This window comes from Rhinatrema bivittatum, chromosome 6, assembly GCF_901001135.1.
Source record: "Rhinatrema bivittatum chromosome 6, aRhiBiv1.1, whole genome shotgun sequence".
NCBI classification, from domain to species: domain Eukaryota; kingdom Metazoa; phylum Chordata; class Amphibia; order Gymnophiona; family Rhinatrematidae; genus Rhinatrema; species Rhinatrema bivittatum.
The window spans coordinates 251,358,225-251,377,054 of NC_042620.1; the positions used below are offsets into that span (position 1 = coordinate 251,358,225).

An 18,830-nucleotide genomic window follows, 5' to 3' on the forward strand; every position below is an offset into this window, starting at 1 on the left:
CCAGAAGGGCATTCCTGGCATCCACTGCCCTCTCCGTGAAAAAATATTTCCTTATGTTGGTTGTGAGTCTTCGTCCCTAGATTTTCATTTTGTGACTCAGTTTTACTGTTTCCTTTCCAACAAAAAAGGTTCAAAGTTTGTGCATCGTTAAATCCTTTTAGGTATCTGAAGGTCTGTATCATATCCCCCCCCCTGCACCTCCTCTCTTCCAGGGTTTACATATTCAGATCCTTCAGCCTCTCCTCATAAGTCATCCTATACAGACCCCACACCAATTTGGTTGCCCTTCTCTGGACCGCTTCCATCCTGACCTTTATCCTTTTTGAGATACGGCCTCCAGTACTGAACACAGTACCCTAGGTAAGATCTCACCAATGACCTTTTTCTTACTGGTTATTCCTCTCTCTATGCAGCCCAGTATTCTTCTGGCTTTAGCTATTGCCTTGTCACACTGCTTCGCTGCCTTCAGATCGCTAGACACTATCACTCCAAAGTCCCTCTCCCAGTCCATGCACATTAGTCTTACACACCCCCATCTCATACAGTTCTTTTGGTTTACTGCACCATAGAAGCATGACTCTGCACTTCTTGGCATTGAATGCCAGCTGCCAAATCCCCAACCACTCTTCAAGCTTTCTTAAATCATTTTTCATTCTCTCCACTCCTTCAGGTGAGTCCACTCCATTGCAGAGCTTTGTGGATGATACTAATGGACAAACTTTACCTTCTATCTCTTCTGCAATGCCACGCACAAAGATATTTAACAGAACTGGGCCCAAAACCAATCCCTGTGGCACCCCACTTAACATTTTCTTTCTTCAGAGTAAGTTCCATTTACCATTACACCCTGCCTCCTGTTAGTAGCATAGATTGCAAACTGTTTGACTATCTTGGTGCTCGCTCCCAAGCTTCTTATTTTGTTCACGAGTCTCCTATGTGGGACTGTATCAAAAGCTTTGCCGAAGTCCAAAGAAATCACATTTAGTGCTCTACCTCGATCCAATTCTCTAGTCACTGAATAAAAAAAAGCAATCAGATTTGTCTGACAAGACCTTCCCCTGGGAAATCCATGCTGTCTGGGTCTAGCATACTACCAGATTATAGATATTTCACTATGCTTTCCTTCAGTAGAGTTGCCATTAATTTTCCCACCACCGAGTTGAAGCTAATCAGTCTGTAGTTTCCAGCCTCCTCTCTTCTCTCACTCTTGTGAAGCGGGACCACCACTGCTCTTCTCCAGTCTTGCAGCAACATTTCCGTTTCCAGGGATCTATTGAACAGGTCTTTCAGCGGACCCACCAGCACTCTGAGCTCCCTCAGTATCCTGGAATGTACCTCATCCAGTCCCATGGCCTTGTCCACTTTGAGTTTTCCTAGCTCTTCTCATACATTCTCTTCTGTAAATGGTGTTTCGTTTACTCCACCCCATCTACATTCTTATCAACCAGCATCTGTGCTTCTCCAGGGTTTTAGTGAACACCGAACTGATTCATATTTCTGCCATTTCTTCATCTTTAACCATACATTGCTCCTTGTCGCCTTTCAATTTCATTATACCACTTTGGACCTTCCTTCTTTCTTTGATATATCTGAAAAATGTTTTGTCTCCTCACTTTACCTCTTTGGCAATCCTTTCTTCTGCTTGACCTTTTGGTTTCCTGATTTCTTTCTTCATCTCCCTTAGTTTCACCAGGTATTCTTCCCAGTGACCCTCTTTTTTGGGACCTTTTATACTTCTTGAACTCTGTTCTTTTTGCCTTTTCTTTTCTTTTCTTTTCTCTTCCAACAAGCTTTCTTTTCTCTTTTCTCTTCCAACAAGCTTTCCCAGATGCTTAAGTGACAGACAGACTCCCTAATTACTAAGTATCCTAATTACCCTAATTATGGTCACTGTATCCAGTACTAATTCTAAAATATCTACAACTGGACAATTATCTTTGAGATCAAAAATTTACTTTATTTCATATATATATTTGGCATTGCTTATATTTATATTTATTGCTACGTTAAATAGTTATACTGCTTATATAATATATTATATTTCTTTACTTATTACTATTTATTACCAGTTAAACTATTATTTCTTTATTTAGCTCTATGTTAAATTGTCAACCAGTTATACTGTTCCATATGTTCTACTGTTCCATGTAAAGCTCAGCTCTCTGTTGAGCAGTTCTTCGTTTTATGTAAACCGGAGTGATTTGTAGTCCCTACAAGAACTTCGGTATATAAAAATTAAAAATAAATAAATAAATAAATTTTATTTTTTCTTCCACCTCTTTTGAGAACCAGATTGATTTCTTATTCCTTTTTACTTTTGTTTACTTTTCTAACATATAGATTTGTTGCCTTTGTACTAGCTCCTTTTTTAATTTAGACCATTGTTGATCCACCTCCCCCATTTTCTCCCATTCTTCTTCTAGTTCTTCCTCCAGGTATGTTCCCATTTTGACACAGTCTGTGTTTTAGAAATTCAAGTGTCGTCGTGTGACATCTCTGTATCCTATTTGTGATATCCAACCATACCGTTGGATTATCATTGGTGCTCAGGAAGGCACCCACCCGGCCATTATGGACATTATCCCCATTAGTGAGCACTAAGTCTATTATCACACCCTTCCTCATGGGTTCCATACCATTTGTTTGAGCAGAGCCCTTTGAGGGGTATCCATTATCTCTCTACTTCTCGTAGAGTCCACAGAAGGAATTCTCCAGTCTACGTCTGGCAGATTAAAATCTCCCAATGAGTACCACTTCTTCCTTCTTTCCCACCTTTCAGATGTCTTTGACCAGATCTCTGTCTAGTTCTTCTGTTTGAGTTGGAGACCTGTAGACCACACCAGTAAAAATGGATACATCATCTTGCAGTTCAGTTGCTTGGATATCATTTTGACATAAAGAGCTCCTCCCTCTTTTCTGTCTTCTCTGTCCTTCCTTAACAAGTTGTAGCCCAGAATGGCCCTATCCCAATGATGAATCTGTGAACCATGTCTCCATAATAACAATGTCCAAGTTTGCCTCCACCATTAGGACCTGTAGGTCTGGGTTTTATTGCCCAAACTACGATCATATGTGGTCTTGGTTTTTCTATTTTTCTCCCTTGATTTGCTGCACATGTAGATCAAGGTGAGTCAGTTGATATAGTGTATTTGAATTTTTAGAAATCATTTGACCAGGTAGCTGAGTAGAGACTATTGAGGAGATTAATAAGTCATGGGACAAGAAGAAATGTTCTATTGTAGATTGAGAAGTGGTTAAAAAATAGAAAATGGAGAATAGGGCTAAATGTTCAATAATGTGGACTTGGGGAAATCCAGTAACTATCACTGGAATAAGCAGTATGGAATCTGTTGACCTTTTGGGTTCCTGACAGGTACATGTGACTGGATTGGCCACTGTTCGAAACAGGATACTTGGCTCGATGGACATTTGGTGTGACCCAGTATGGAGAAAGCTTATGTTATAAGCTAACCCAAATATGGTCTTGTTTCGACAATCATGCCTATTTCAAGAAGATCTGAATCTTGTCTATTAGTACTAATAAACAATGGAAGCAATATCATATGCTTTAAAAATGGGACAATAACTTTCAAATGGATGCGCAGGCGCACACATACATGCGTCAGCATGTGCCCAGAGATGCGCAATTTTTATATAAAATAGCCTAGGTGTGCATGTCTGTGCACATAATTAAGCTTGTGCACGCCCAGCAGTGTAAATTGGCTTACAGACTCACAACTGCTTGCATTTTATAACAGACATATGTTCAGTTGAGAACTGGTGAAACTCATCTGTCCACCAGCTTGCCCAGTATTCTGCTAGGTTCTCCCAAACACCCCCGGGTTGTTCAGCCTGCAATCCACCCAGGTACCCCAGACCCTTTAAACCCCTCACAGATGCCTGTAACTTTTTTTTTTTTTTTTTTTTAACTTACACCTCACGCATAGCAGAAGTTACGTGGAACTGGACCTGGGCACATCCGTAGATGCATAGCTATTTGTGCGCACATCTCCTGGCCCCGCCCTGGAATGCTCATGCCCCTTTTTTGGCTGATGTGAGATATTTGCAGATCAGCACTCGTGTGCACATCTGCCTGCTATGTAAAATCTGGTGGACATGCACAAGTGCCAGATGCGTGTCAATCTCCCGATTTTGGTATACGTCCAGCTTTTAAAATTCACCTTAAAGCACCCGATAATGAGATCTTAACTGCAGAATAGAGGGAAACAGGCCAAACAAATTTGATATTCATTTTTTTTTCCCATTCACAAGAAACAGTTGGGCAGAAAACAATCTCAAGCGTCCATGTATTTTCAGAATTAGAATATCTTTTATTCGTAATTCTCAGATGTATCATCAAGATTTTTCTGCTCAGTCTGTTTGATAACAATACTTCAGGTCCCAGAATAAATGAAGAAGAGATTTAAGAAGGAACATGTCATACTCTGAAAACTTCAACTACCTTGTTCTCCCATTCAAGAGACTACAAATCATATTCCCTCACAACAGACAAATATTCTCATTTAAGATTTTTATAATGTTTTCGCCCCTGGGTTCTCTTCCCTCTCTGGCATGCAGGGTGAGAGGCAGAGGTTAGAAGCAGCCAAGCTGGAGGCAAAGTTACTGTTACGTCGGGAGGCAGAGCTCCGGGAGCGTGACGAACAAATCCGAAAGCTGGAGGCAGAGAAAAGCCAGAGGAAGAGAGAGAGAGAGCAAGAAGAGGTCAGACACGCTCAGCTACAAGGTGAGTAACATCTGGCTATGAAACGTCACCTAAATGTCTTTGGCTTTCTACAGGGCCTTTCATCCAAACTGAACCCCAGAGAGCTTTATAGTTTGATTTAAAATAGTCCGGCTGAATGTTCTTTATCTTTTTTTTTATATTTTGAAAGTCTGGTAGTTCCTCCTTTCTCTTCCAGTTCAGTCACAACCAGGGATTCAGGTGTCATGGGCTGACATTCTCAACTACCCGGGGATTTTTCCCCTATTTTAATAGACCCTCCCTCTCACTGTTCCAAGTCAGGTCATCGCAGTAACGTTCCTAACGGCGGAAGCCATGCAACCAGGGCGCCAACTCCAGCCATCAGGTGACGCCCTTAGCCATGGCTATGTCTCGCAGGCCGATACTGTATGGACGAGCTAAAAAAAAGCGTCTGTTTTCGGCACTTGCTCTTTCAATGCACACACAGCCCCCTCGTCCTGGGCACACGATACAGCATTCAGAAGGAGGGGGTTGCGCTAAAAGGTGGGCGCTAGGGACAATGGTGTGCGCCTAGCACCTCCTGGGCCCAGGAAAGGTGACTGTCAGCGGGTTAGAAAATTTTACGAGTGCCTCTTTACCTAACCTGTGCACAACCAGGGGTTATGAACATGGATGCTCATAAAATTGTGTCCGTTTTTCCTAACCTGACCCGCCAGCACACTTTATTTCTTTTTATTTTTTTTTGTTAACCTTTGGTTCCTCCGCCTTAATATCTCCAAGATATTATATTGCCAAGGTATTAAGTTGGAGGATGTACAGAAAAGCAGTATTTTTTGCTTTTCTGTACACTTTTGGGCTGCTCTAAGCATAAAATGTACAGATTGGGCGCACTTTTTTTTTTTTAATGGTATTTGGGGCGAATGACTAATATCCTCATCGACATGCATTTGCATGTGATGAGCACTATTATTATTTTAGGGAGGTGGGGGTGGGGGGGAGTTGGACAGGTGTTACAGACACACTAAATCCCTTATTGTATAAGGGGTTGTGGATGCGCATCCAAAACACGCGTCCAACCCGGGTTAAACAGTGTGCTTAGCTGAACGCACTTTACTATATCGGCCAGAAGGTCAGTAGACGCGGTCTCTGCAGCATCCCCAGTCAGTGCTGGATGTGGAAGATCTGATCTGGGAATCGAAGCAGAGACTTTCTACATGGCACTGTACAGCACTGCCATTGGGCTGGCCCAGTCTTGTTTTTAAAGAAATTGTTCTATCCTATGCTTATCCAGGAATGGGATGCACGGTGTCCTGTTTTTCAATCCTGCTCATGTACAGAAAAAGAAAATGTCATGCATGGCACTCATGGGCAGATCTAGGATTTAAAAAGGGGTTGCATATGCTGTGTGTACCAACCTCACCTCTTCTCCCTCTCATTTTATTTCTTACTTTAAATTTGATTACCCACAATTCCCTTAGGCATCAAAACAGAGTTGGTTAATACTGCCAGGTACCAATTTAAAACAGGCACAAAAAACAAGGTAAACAGTACGAGGCAATAATCAAACTGTCCCCATTTTTGTAAACTGCATGGGTAATGTTTATCTCGGGAGTTTGCCTGAATAATCAAAGCTTTTGTTTTTATTATTCTTATGAAAAAGTACCTGCAGAGATGTGTGCTTGCTTCTCAAGAAGAGACGATGCATATTGTTTTGATTATTTAAACTATGCACACCTTTGCCTCGCCGAACATAACCTTGCCCAGGAGCTAACGAAAACCCTGCAGGGGAAAAGTGTACGCATGGTTGGCACAGTCTTACTTGCGTACAGGGCAGGCAAAACTTTACTAATAAATATCACAGTCTGTTAAGTTTCTTTAAGTTTACAATGGCATAAACCCAACAGACCGATTGCTAAGGAACTTCAGTCTGCCAGCGCCAGGGGGCCTTTTCAGTGAATGGGGGGAAAGGAACTATTCTCCAAGACTGAAGGCTCACAGGGGGAACAATCTTTCCTTCTCTTTCTCCTAGAATTGGGCCGTCCTGGCTTTAGGGTCACACATTCTCAAAAAGACATAAGAACATAAGATTTGCCATACTGGGGCAGACTAAAGGCCCATCAAGCCTAGTGTCCTGTTTCCAATAGTGGCCGATCCAGGATCTCAAAAAGGTTGATAGATTTTCATAATGCTTGTCCCGTAGATTACAAGTGGATTTCCCCAAGTCTACCTTAATAATGGTTAATGGACTTTTCATCCAGGAACTTGTCCAGACAAGTCCAAACTTAAACCCCTGCTACACTAGCTGCCTTTACTGTATCCTCCAGCAAGAAATTCCAGAAATTTAATTATACATTGACTAAAAAAATATTTCCTCCTAATTGTCTCAAATATACTTTATTGAGTGTCCTGAAGTTCATGAAGTTAGCAAGTAGCACATTTTAAGATTAATCGGAGGAAATTTTTTGTCACTCAACGCACAATTAAGCTCTAGAATTTGTTGCTAGAGGATGTGATTAGTGCAGTTAGTGTAGCTGGGTTTAAAACGTTTTGGATAGGATCTTGGAGGAGAAGTCCATTAACTGCTATTAATCAAGTTTACTTAGGGAGGAATAGCCACTGCTATTAATTGCATCAGTAGCATGGGATCTTCTTAGTGTTTGGGTAATTGTCAGGTTCTTGTGGCCTTGTTTGGCCTCTATTGGAAACAGGATGCTGGGCTTGATGGACCCTTGGTCTGACCCAGCATGGCAATTTCTTATGTCCTCTGGTCTTTGTACCTTTTGAAAGAGTAAACAAGTTGTATTTACCCATTCCACTGCACTCATTTTACAGACCTCTATCATATCTTCCTTCACCCATCTCTTCTCTAAGTTGAAGGGTCATACCCTCTTTAGCCTTTCTTCATAAGGGAAAGAGGTCCATTCCCTTAATCAGTTTGATCGCCCTTTGTACTTTTCTAGTTCGGCTATATCTTTTTGAAATACAGTGACTAGAATTGCACACAGTACTCAAAGTGAGGTCCCACCATGAAGTTTTATTCTCCATTTGTTTTCTAATAATTCCTAGCATTCTATTTGCTTTCTTGGCCATCACAACACACTGGGGCGGATTTTCAGAGCCCTGCTCGCGTAAATCCGCCCAAAACCGGGCGGATTTACGCGAGCAGGGCCCTGCGCGCCGGGAAGCCTATTTTACATAGGCCTCCCGGCGCGCGCAGAGCCCCGGGACTCGCGTAAGTCCCGGGGTTTTCGGAGTGGGCGTGTCGGGGGGCGGGGCCGGAGCGCGCGGCGCTGCGGGGGCGTGTCGGCAGCGTTTTGGGGGCGTGGCTACGGCCCGGGGGCGTGGCCGCACCCTCCGTACCCGCCCCCAGGTCGCGGCCCGGCGCGCAGGAGGCCCGCTGGTGCGCGGGGATTTACGCCTCCCTCCGGGAGGCGTAAATCCCCTGACAAAGGTAGGATGGGGGTTTAGACAGGGCCGGGCGGGTGGGTTAGGTAGGGGAAGGGAGGGGAAGGTGAGGGGAGGGCAAAGGAAAGTTCCCTTCTAGGCCGCTCCGATTTCGGAGCGGCCTAGGAGGGAACGGGGGTAGGCTGCGCGGCTCGGCGCTCGCAGGCTATACGAAATCGATAGCCTTGCGCGCGCCGATCCAGGATTTTAGCCGATACGCGTGACTACGCGCGTATCTACTAAAATCCAGCGTACTTTTGTTTGCGCCTGGAGCGCAAACAAAAGTAGGCTGTTCGCGCTCGTCTGAAAATCTACCCCACTGAGCAGAAGATTTCAAAATATTGTCCACGAGGATGCCTAGATCATTTTCCTGGGTGCTGACTCCAAATGTGAAACTTTGCATAGTATAGCTATAATTTTGGTTGCTCTTACAGACGTATATCCCTCTGCACTTGTCTACATTCAATGCCATCTGCCATCTGGATGCCGAGTCAGCTGATCTTGCAATGTCCCCCTGCAGTTTCTCTCAATCCTTTTGTGATTTAACAACTTTGAATAATTTTGTTTCATCAGTAAATTTGATTACCTCACTTGTTCCTATTCCAAGATAATTTATAAATATGTTAAAAAGCAGTGGTCCATCAATCGATTGGAGACCAGGGCGGTAACACTAGCGCTGCAATCCTTCCTTCCGCTGATACGGGGAAGGCGGTCAGAGTGTTGTCAGACAATGCAACAACCGTGGTGTACATCAATCGCCAGGGCGGGACAAGGAGTCAGCTAGTGGCGGAAGAGGCGCAACGGTTTATGTGCTGGGCGGAACAGAATTTCAGCAATATTGCGGTGTCTCACATCGGAGTTGACAATGTTCAAGCGGATTTCCTCAGCCGTCATCATCTGGACCCAGGAGAATGGGAGCTGGGGGAGGACGCTTTCACCTCATCTGCGAAAGGTATGGACCTGATGGCCACCTCTCAAAATGCAAAGGCTCCACGGAGGGAGCGAGGGGCCGAGGGCGTCGACGCGCTAGGGCTTCCCTGGCCAACAGATGTGTTACCGTATGCGTTCCCTCCTTGGCCCCTGATAGGCAAGGTGCTTCAGAGAATAGAGCTGCATTCATCGGACGTGATTCTGGTGGCGCCGGAATGGCCGCAACGGCCTTGGTTCATGGATCTCCTTCTCTTGACAGTGGAACTTCCCCTTCGTTTTCGAGGGTCCGCGGCTCTCCTCCTCCAAGGCCCCGTTTGTTTGGAGGACGCGGATCACTTCTGTCTCGCGGCATGGCTTTTGAGAGGAAACGCTTGAAGAATAAAGGGTATTCGGATGCGGTGGTAGCCACCCTGTTGAGGTCTAGGAAACAGTCTACGTCCTTAGCCTATGTTCGGGTGTGGGCGGTGTTTGAAGACTGGTGTAGGGATCGCAGGGTGGATCCTATGACAGCGTCCGTATCCAATGTCCAAGCTTTTCTTCAGAGGGGTCTTTCGAAAGGCCTCTCTTGTAGTACCCTGCGGGTCCAGGTGGTGGCACTTGGCTGTCTCAGAGGTAAAGTACACGGGGTGTCTCTGGCACTGCACCTGGATGTTGCTCGGTTTCTTAGGGGGGCTAAGCATTTATGCCCCCGTTGCGACAGCCTTGTCCGTCTTGGAATCTCAATTAGAACATAAGAAAATGCCATACTGGGTCAGACCAAGGGTCCATCAAGCTCAGCATCCTGCTTCCAACAGTGGCCAATCCAGGCCACAGGAACCTGGCAAGTACCCAAAAACTAAGTCTATTCCATGTTGTTATTGCTAATGGCAGTGACTATTCTCTAGGTCAGGGGTCAGGAACCTTTTTGGCTGAGAGCCATGAACGCCACATATTTTAAAATGTAATTCCATGAGAGCCATACAATATGTTTAAAACTAAATACAAGTAAATGTGTGCATTTTATGTAAGATCACACTTTTTAAAATACAATAAGTCTCTGAAAATATTACACCAGGCCTTAAGACACCAATACATCTCCTATTAGGAAAACGGACCAAGTCAGGCTGCTATAGAGTCCTACACAGAAACTACACGCCAGCAGAAAACCTCACCTGAATCACGTGCTGTCCCTCACCTAACATAGAATAAAGAGACCAAAACGCATAACAAGAAGCATGCAGAAAAAACTGAATTGGAAACTGCAACAAGCCAGAGTCTCTGTATGCAGTGTAACAAAGGAAAAAAGAAACATCACCCATCCTTATAAAACAAATCAAGAAATATAAAATCATCAGCAGTAAAACTGTACTAACAAAAAGAACATATTTCGAAACAGCTGATGAGTGGAATATCCAATAATTAAAAACTCATATAAAACATTTCCAGATACCAACAAAATATTTCAAAATAGCAGACACAAAGAACCAGTAATGAAAAATAATAAGGATACAAAAATTTTTTTGCTCTGCATACCTGGGAACGTTTGATATCCAGGTGTCCTGAGATTGTTCTGAATTAGCAGGAGGCGGGGTGGTTTGCTTGGAACTTTCTCCTCTCTCAGTTACATACCAGCACTCTCTCTCACACTGGCTCTCAATTACACACCTATACACACATGCTCTCAGTACTCACATATACACATGTTTTTTCTCTCTCACTTATATAGGCTCTTAATTACACATTTACACACATGCTGTCTATCTTTTCATGCTTACACACACACACAGGCTTTCAATCACATAAATACATGCTGTCTTTTTCTCTCACACACAGACTCTCATTCACATGCTTACAAACATGTCCTCTCTTTCTCTCATTTACACACAGGCTCTCAATCACATACTCACATGCTCCCTCACCTAAATCAGCTCTCAGTCACACACAGACACACATGATCTCTCTTACTAATACACACAGGCTCTTAATCATACATACAAATGATTTCTCTCACACACAAAGGATCTCAATCATACACACATACTCTTTCACACAAACAGGTTTTCAATCACAAACTTACACATACAGGTTCCCAATGGTAAACTTACATTCATGCTCTCTCTCTCACAGACATACTCTCTTTCACATATACAGGCTCTTGATCATTCACATACATGCAATCTCTCACTCACACACAAAGGATCTCAAACACACATGCTTGCTCGCTCATTCACTCTCTCTCCCCCACGCCCACCCCGGGAACTCGCGGCAGCAGCAGCCTCCTTCCAACGCTAACCTCCTTCATTTTCAGCCCTCGCGGAGGAGGAGTCCCATCGGCCGCGGTTGAAGCTCTTCATTTTCTTCCGAGCCGCGCTGCAGTCTTCTTTTCGTCGGACCGACGCAGACCACACTAGCGTGGCCTCTTCTTGCCGCACACGCACCCGATGCTCACCACTTCCTCTTCCGGGCCGCGGGGGGGGGCGGGAAGAAGAGACCACACTAGCGTGGTCTCTTCTTCCCGCGCACGCACCTGATGCTCACCACTTCCTCTTCCGGGCCGCGGGGGGGGGGGGCGGCGGGAAGAAGAGAGCATGCCGGTGCCGCCGACTCCAGCTATTCTGCCGCGTTCCGCCCGGGCTGACAGCATTTTAAGCCCGGGCGGAGGAGGACCGAGGAGCAGCTGGGTCAGCGGGGGACTGGAAAGTGTGGCGACACTTGTCTGCGAGCCAGATGCAGCCCTCAAAAGAGCCATATCTGGCTCGCGAGCCATGGGTTCCCGACCCCCTGCTCTAGGTGAACTTATAGCAGGTAATGGACTTCTCCTCCAAGAACTTATCCAATCCTTTTTTAAACACAGCTATACTAACTGCACTAACCACATCCTCTGGCAACAAATTCCAGAGTTTAATTGTGCGTTGAGTAAAAAAGAACTTTCTCTGATTAGTTTTAAATGTGCCCCATGCTAACTTCATGGAGTGCCCCCTAGTCTTTCTACTATCCGAAAGAGTAAATAACAGATTCACATCTACCCGTTCTAGACCTCTCATGATTTTAAACACCTCTATCATATCCCCCCTCAGTCGTCTCTTCTCCAAGCTGAAAAGTCCTAACCTCTTTAGTCTTTCCTCATAGGGGAGTTGTTCCATTCCCCTTATCATTTTGGTAGCCCTTCTCTGTACCTTCTCCATCGCAATTATATCTTTTTTGAGATGCGGCGACCAGAATTGTACACAGTATTCAAGGTGCGGTGTCACCATGGAGCGATACAGAGGCATTATGACATTTTCCGTTTTATTCACCATTCCCTTTCTAATAATTCCCAGTATTCTGTTTGCTTTTTTGACTGCCACAGCACACTGAACCGGCGATTTCAATGTGTTATCCACTATGACACCTAGATCTTTCTTGGGTTGTAGCACCTAATATGGAACCCAACATTGTGTAATTATAGCATGGGTTATTTTTCCCTATATGCATCACCTTGCACTTATCCACATTAAATTTCATCTGCCATTTGGATGCCCAATTTTCCAGTCTCACAAGGTCTTCCTGCAATTTATCACAATCTGCTTGTGATTTAACTACTCTGAACAATTTTGTGTCATCTGCAAATTTGATTATCTCACTCGTTGTATTTCTTTCCAGATCATTTATAAATATATTGAAAAGTAAGGGTCCCAATACAGATCCCTGAGGCACTCCACTGTCCACTCCCTTCCACTGAGAAAATTGTCCATTTAATCCTACTCTCTGTTTCCTGTCTTTTAGCCAGTTTGCAATCCATGAAAGGACATCGCCACCTATCCCATGCCTTTTTACTTTTCCTAGAAGCCTCTCATAAGGAACTTTGTCAAACACCTTCTGAAAATTCAAGTATACTATATCTACCGGTTCACCTTTATCCACGTGTTTATTAACTCCTTCAAAAAAGTGAAGCAGATTTGTGAGGCAAGACTTGCCCTGGGTAAAGCCATCCTGACTTTGTTCCATTAAGCCATGTCTTTCTATATGTTCTGTGATTTTGATGTTTAGAACACTTTCCACTATTTTTCCTAGCACTGAAGTCAGGCTAACCGGTCTGTAGTTTCCCGGATCGCCCCTGGAGCCCTTTTTAAATATTGCGGTTACATTTGCTATCCTCCAGTCTTCAGGTACAATGGATGACTTGGAGATTACAATGGATGACAAAGCGGAAAGTACAATTGGGTACTTTCTGCTTTGTGTTCGTCGCTGTTTGAGCCGATCAAGCGGGCGACGCTAAAGGATCTTACTCTAAGGACGATTTTTCTCGTCGTGATTGCGTCGGCGAGGCGAGTCTCTGAATTGCAGGCGCTGTCAGGCAGGGAGCCGTTTTTGCGGATCTCGGATTCTGGGTATCCTTAAGAACGGTTCCTTCCTTTCTACCGAATGTAGTGACGGCATTCCATCTGAACCAGTCGGTGGAGCTTCCTGCTTTTCCAGAAGGGGAGCGGTCGGAGCCTGGCGCGAGAGACCTACGGAAACTCGATGTTCGCAGGGTTCTCCTCCGCTATCTGGAGGTTACTAACCCTTTCCGGGTGTCAGATCACCTTTTTGTTCTGTTTTCCGGTCCGAAGAGAGGTGGTGCGGCTTCCTGGACTTCGATTGCGCGTTGGCTCAAGGAGGCCATTGGCTCAGCGTACGTAGTGCGGGGAAAGCCTGTTCCCGTGGGTCTCAGGGCTCACTCGACACGATCGCATGCTGCTTCGTGGGCAGAATCCTCTCAGGTGTCGCCTCAGGAGATTTGCAGGGCGGCTACTTGGAAGTCGTTACATACCTTTACTAGACATTACCAGCTGGATGTTCAGGCCGCTGATTCCGGGGTTTTGGAGAGAGGGTTCTCTGAACGGGACTCTCTGGTTCCCACCCTCGGTAAGTTGGCTCTGGTACATCCCAGGTGTCTGGACTGATCCGGGTACATACAGGGAAAGGAAAATTAGTTTCTTACCTGATAATTTTCGTTCCTGTAGTACCACGGATCAGTCCAGGAGCCCGCCCGTATTGTCTGTATTATCAGCGCTGAAGTAACGGAGAGTCCGCTCGCTGGATTCATTTGTTGGTTTTGGTTCTATTTGTTCTCTCCTTTGGTTCTGGGAGTTCTGTTCCAGTTGGGAGTTGGTGAATTGGCCCTTGTTGAGGGTGGTTTAGATAGATAGTTTGTTCATTCTCTGCTTTGACATTACGTAAGACTTGAGGGGCTGTGGGTGGCACCTTGCTATAAGTAGCGGAGCCCGACAGGTCTTGCTCTGTCTCCATCTGCTGGTGCGGAGTCACAACCCAGGTGTCTGGACTGATCCGTGGTACTACAGGAACTAAAATTATCAGGTAAGAAACTAATTTTCCTTTAGTATGCGATCATTAAGTGAAGTTGTAGACTTAGAAAATAGCCATTGCTGTTACTAGCAACAGTAACATGGAATAGACTTAGTTTTTCGGTTCTTATGGCCTGGATTGGCCACTGTTGGAAACAGGATGCTGGGCTTGATGGACCCTTGGTCTGACCCAGTATGGCATGTTCTTATGTTACATGTTACCATATTACTATTCCTTGTACTTTAGCATAAATTACACACTACCAATTAGTGGCCAAGAAGGGGCTACGTGTGCTTTCTGTATCCCCATGCTGATGGCCCATCATCACTGCTGCTGTTCTGACTCCTAGTTAGCAGGGCATTTGGAGGAAGCTTGGTCTTTTGTAGGGGCAATTTTCAAAGGGATTTTTCACAGGTTAAGTGAGGAAAAATATCCATACTGTCCAGAATGCATGTATTATTCCCCAGAGGGAAATGGCTTGGGGCCTGGGAGGAAGGGACAGGGCAAGGACCATCCAGGCAAATTACGTACAAGGAATTCATTTTTTTTTTAAGTCCCCATGTGAATTTCCTGCAAACTCTGTGGATTTATTTTTCTAATTTAATCTTTATTAAACACGTGTTTCCTCAACATTATTCAGTATACCCTAATACATTTCAGTACTTCACATCATAGTACCAATCTTAAACAACACATTTTCCATCAAACATCATCTTACAACTTCCTTCACCTCCCAATATCCAAATGATTCAATTTATCCCATTACTCAAATGGCTTCCAAACAAAATTCTCTCAGACTGAATGGGTGTCAGTGTTTCTGTTTTTTTTACTCCCCACAACCTCTTACACAACAAAAGCAGGCTAGGAGGATGAACTTTCTTCCAATCCATAGATACTTCCCATATTTTGATTAATTAACTTATTAATAGGTAGTGAAGCCTCCTCAATCAATGCATTAAACAGAAAGAAATATGGGAACCACTCCACCTGAATCTTTGTGATATATTTTGGATTTGTTTCCAGAATGAAGCAATTACTGTACAGGGCCACCAAACATGATTTATTGTACCCACATTGCCACAATCTCGCCAATACAAATTAGATGCAATCTTTGGGGTGTAAGGTACCATCTGTAATACACTTTGTACGAATTCTCAGTCAAATGTGCAAATATTAAAACTTTAGCCAATTGTCACCTTCTCTCTTCCCACTTCTTCATCTCCAGGACAGAAGCCACCTCTTTTTTTGTTATCCAAGCTATTTCATGCTTATATTTCCAATCAGATAAGAGAGAAATATTTTTATAAAGTTGATATCATGCCTTTAGATATATTTCTGACTTGGTCATATTTACCTTGAATCCAGCTATTTTTTCCATAGGAAATGACAAGTGGATCAGTCAAAGGGAAAAGAATATCATCAGCAAGTAGTGACCTTTAAACTCTGACCCCACTGACACTGAAATTTTCAAAGGGAAATTCCGGCAAGCTCTGTGGAGAGAATGAAAATTGGCCTCTCTGAGAGTAATAATGAAAGGCATTTCCAAGGATAAAACACTGATTTACCCAGAAACGAACTGTTTGATTATTGGCTACCCTATATGAGGCAAATCCCATGCATAATTTGGTTATCTACCCATCTGTCAGTGTTTGGTATGGCTTTTAGGAAGGGAGTTTTTATCAATCTCCTCCTACGCACCCCTTGCTGGCCTCAGTCTTCCTAGTCCTTCTCCCTCCTTTGCCTGCTTTGGTCTCATTTACCTTCCTTCCCTCACTTGTTTCCCTCCATCCCCCCCCCCCCCCCCCCCCTCCAAACCACACACAGCATTTTCACTACCAGGCTCTTCCTGCTCCAGTCTCTTCTCCTATTCAGTTGCTTGCTGGCAGGGCCTTGGGAACACCTCCAGTCTCGCTGCTGCAGTCCCTGCCTCCATTCACTTTATCTGTGGGGTCCTCAGATTGCATGTGACTCATGCATAATGTGTGAGAGGCGGCACGCTTGCAGTCGATTTTTTTCCTGCTCCTTTGGACCTCCAGCTTTATCCAAAACTTGGGCTGAGATTGGCCACCATGAGCCTATATCTGCAGCTACTTGGGATTTCTTTCCTCTGTTGCGTATCCTCTCCCAAACTACATTAGTCCAGTCATTCCAGCGCCATTCCTCGCCCAGGGCCCATGCACCAGAGCTGCTTCTGTAACCCTGCGATCCTGGGCACTAAATTCAGCATAGAATTCATCGTTGCGCAATGATGGACTACGAGTCTTCCTTCTACCTCACCCCCCAAACCCTCCAAGTGCTGTAAACCCTGCGTTTGCAAGAGTCTAAGCTGACCCCAGGGAGCAGAAGACCTGAGCCAGGAATTGAACTCCCTACTCGCTGCATATTAATGCATTGCTCTGCCACAGGGCTGGCCTCTTGCTAACATGTTTTATTCTCCCTAGAATCTGTTCAGCACCTGGAGAGAGAAAAGAGAGATCTGCAGAAGCAAATGAAAGAACTTCAGGAAAAAATGCAGGTAAATGTCTGAATGGGGATAGGATTTCTTTGCTTATACACAAACAATCTCTCTCTCTTATAGTGAATGTGCATTTGCTCTAGATTTATTGATGTCTGTGTTCGTACTAGAAGGGGATCTGAAAGCAAGTTCCATATTAACCCATTAATCCTGAAGTAAATTATCCCTCCTGGATTAGTTAGTCCTGCAGTAGCTAATGCTGTTTTAAATATTTATATTAATAGAGGCGTGCAGTCAATTCAGGATTAAATTTGCTCCAGGTCTTATTAACCAAACAAAAGGGTTCTCCACTTTAGTCCAGGATGTCCTTTTAGTGAAGATCTGGAGGCTCCTATGAGTCCTGAATTCCAATAGTTGAACTACTTCACTTCAAGATACTCTCCCCTCTTCTCTTCTCCTTTCCGCATCTGGTTGGTGCTGAATGCTCTTCTCCCAAATTAATACCTTGATGGCACAATATATGCTGTCTGGGCAAGTCAGTATAGAAATTCCTGCTCCCTTGGAAAAATCAAGCTAGACTGCTGTGTGGGGTTTCAGATTCTATTGTGGTATTCCCAAAATATAACTCACTCGAGCTCCATTATAGGAGTCTCTCCTTCCCTCAGTAAATCCTAGAAGTGGGAGTTATCTTGTACTACACTGGGAAACTGTCACTTCTCAGTCCTCAGAGTTTTCATTAGGGATATGCATTTGTTTAAATCAAATGGGCATCCTGAAATGAATTGGATCCAGTTTGTTTCTGTCGGAAGTTCCCAAAAAGAATTGAGGAGGATCTCTGGATTAAACAAATTCTATTCATTTTATTCCCCATTCATTTCAATGGCCATTGTAGTATATGTAGAAAAACAGGTGCAATACTGACAGTTTGTAATTTTTACAGTATAGCTGCCAGCCAGCCAGCCAGGAGTCATATGTGACCTCACTGCCTTGTCAGACATGTTCAGGAGACAACAGAGACAACCTATCAAAGTGAAGCATTTTTCTAAAAAAAAAAGAAAATTCCATTGCTGCTCTGTGGATTCAGTGATTCTGATCTTGAAGACTGAGCATATCTGAGATGTACTTTGAAAAGTGTACATTCCTTCTGAGGTCCTTGTCTTGGGAGGATGTCAGTGCTTTGAGTTCTGTCAGAATTCAACTTTATAGTTTTTTCTCTCTGTCATGGGCTGCCTCAAAATACCATTAGGTCTCTTCAAATTATCGACAGCTCCCCAGCTCATCTTTAATCTGGCTCACACTTTTGTGATCATATTACTCCGGTTCTTAAATCATTACACTGGTTACTTGTACATTGGAGAATTCAATATAAGACAGCAGTCATTATTCATAACCTGCTTAATAACATTGCTTCCCCTTGGATGTCGGAGGTCTCTCATTAAACACAATGTCTGTGTATTTTTTTTTTTTTTGCTAACGTAGAGTTTAATACAAGAAACAATAAGTTCATAAACATAAGATCCTTCCTAGCTTCCACTTAAAGGATGATACATCCAAAATAAGTAGTAATGCTTTTTTCCCTTTACCGGGAGTCTGTAGAGGAGACCAAAAACCAACTTGAAATGCTGCAGCTTGTTCAGACCCCCATATAAAATGCTGCTCACAGGGATACATTGTACCAGCAAGGGGCCTAATGCTGGTCAGCCCTTAAGAGCAGCTTCAAAACAGGGAGGGTTTAATTGCAGCCAATGATGTCTCCCAATCTCCCATACAGGGAGGATGCCAGCATTACAACTTCAGCAATTTCTCACAGGTACAAATGACTCTTTCGCCAGGGTCCACAGTTTGAGACCCTAACCAATTTTGTACAATGGCTCACTTCAACCTTACGTACTCGCACCCCTATTCATATCCTCTGGTCTTCCAGCCAATTTTTGCTTGATGTTCCTTCCCTGAAGCTTGCAAGATTGTGTGTGACACGAGAGCGCTCCTTCT

General features: G+C 44.1%; 1 protein-coding gene across 1 annotated transcript in view; it reads left to right on the forward strand.

The window, feature by feature from the left end:
* The window catches only part of LOC115094092 (trichohyalin-like), a 157,182-nt gene that overhangs the window by 56,653 nt on the left and 81,699 nt on the right, over nucleotides 1-18,830 (forward strand). Inside the window, exons 7-8 of the mRNA XM_029606790.1 lie at nucleotides 4,579-4,744; nucleotides 16,825-16,898. Of these exons, the coding sequence (XP_029462650.1) occupies nucleotides 4,579-4,744; nucleotides 16,825-16,898 (240 nt within the window). The remainder of the gene's footprint in view (nucleotides 1-4,578; nucleotides 4,745-16,824; nucleotides 16,899-18,830) is intronic.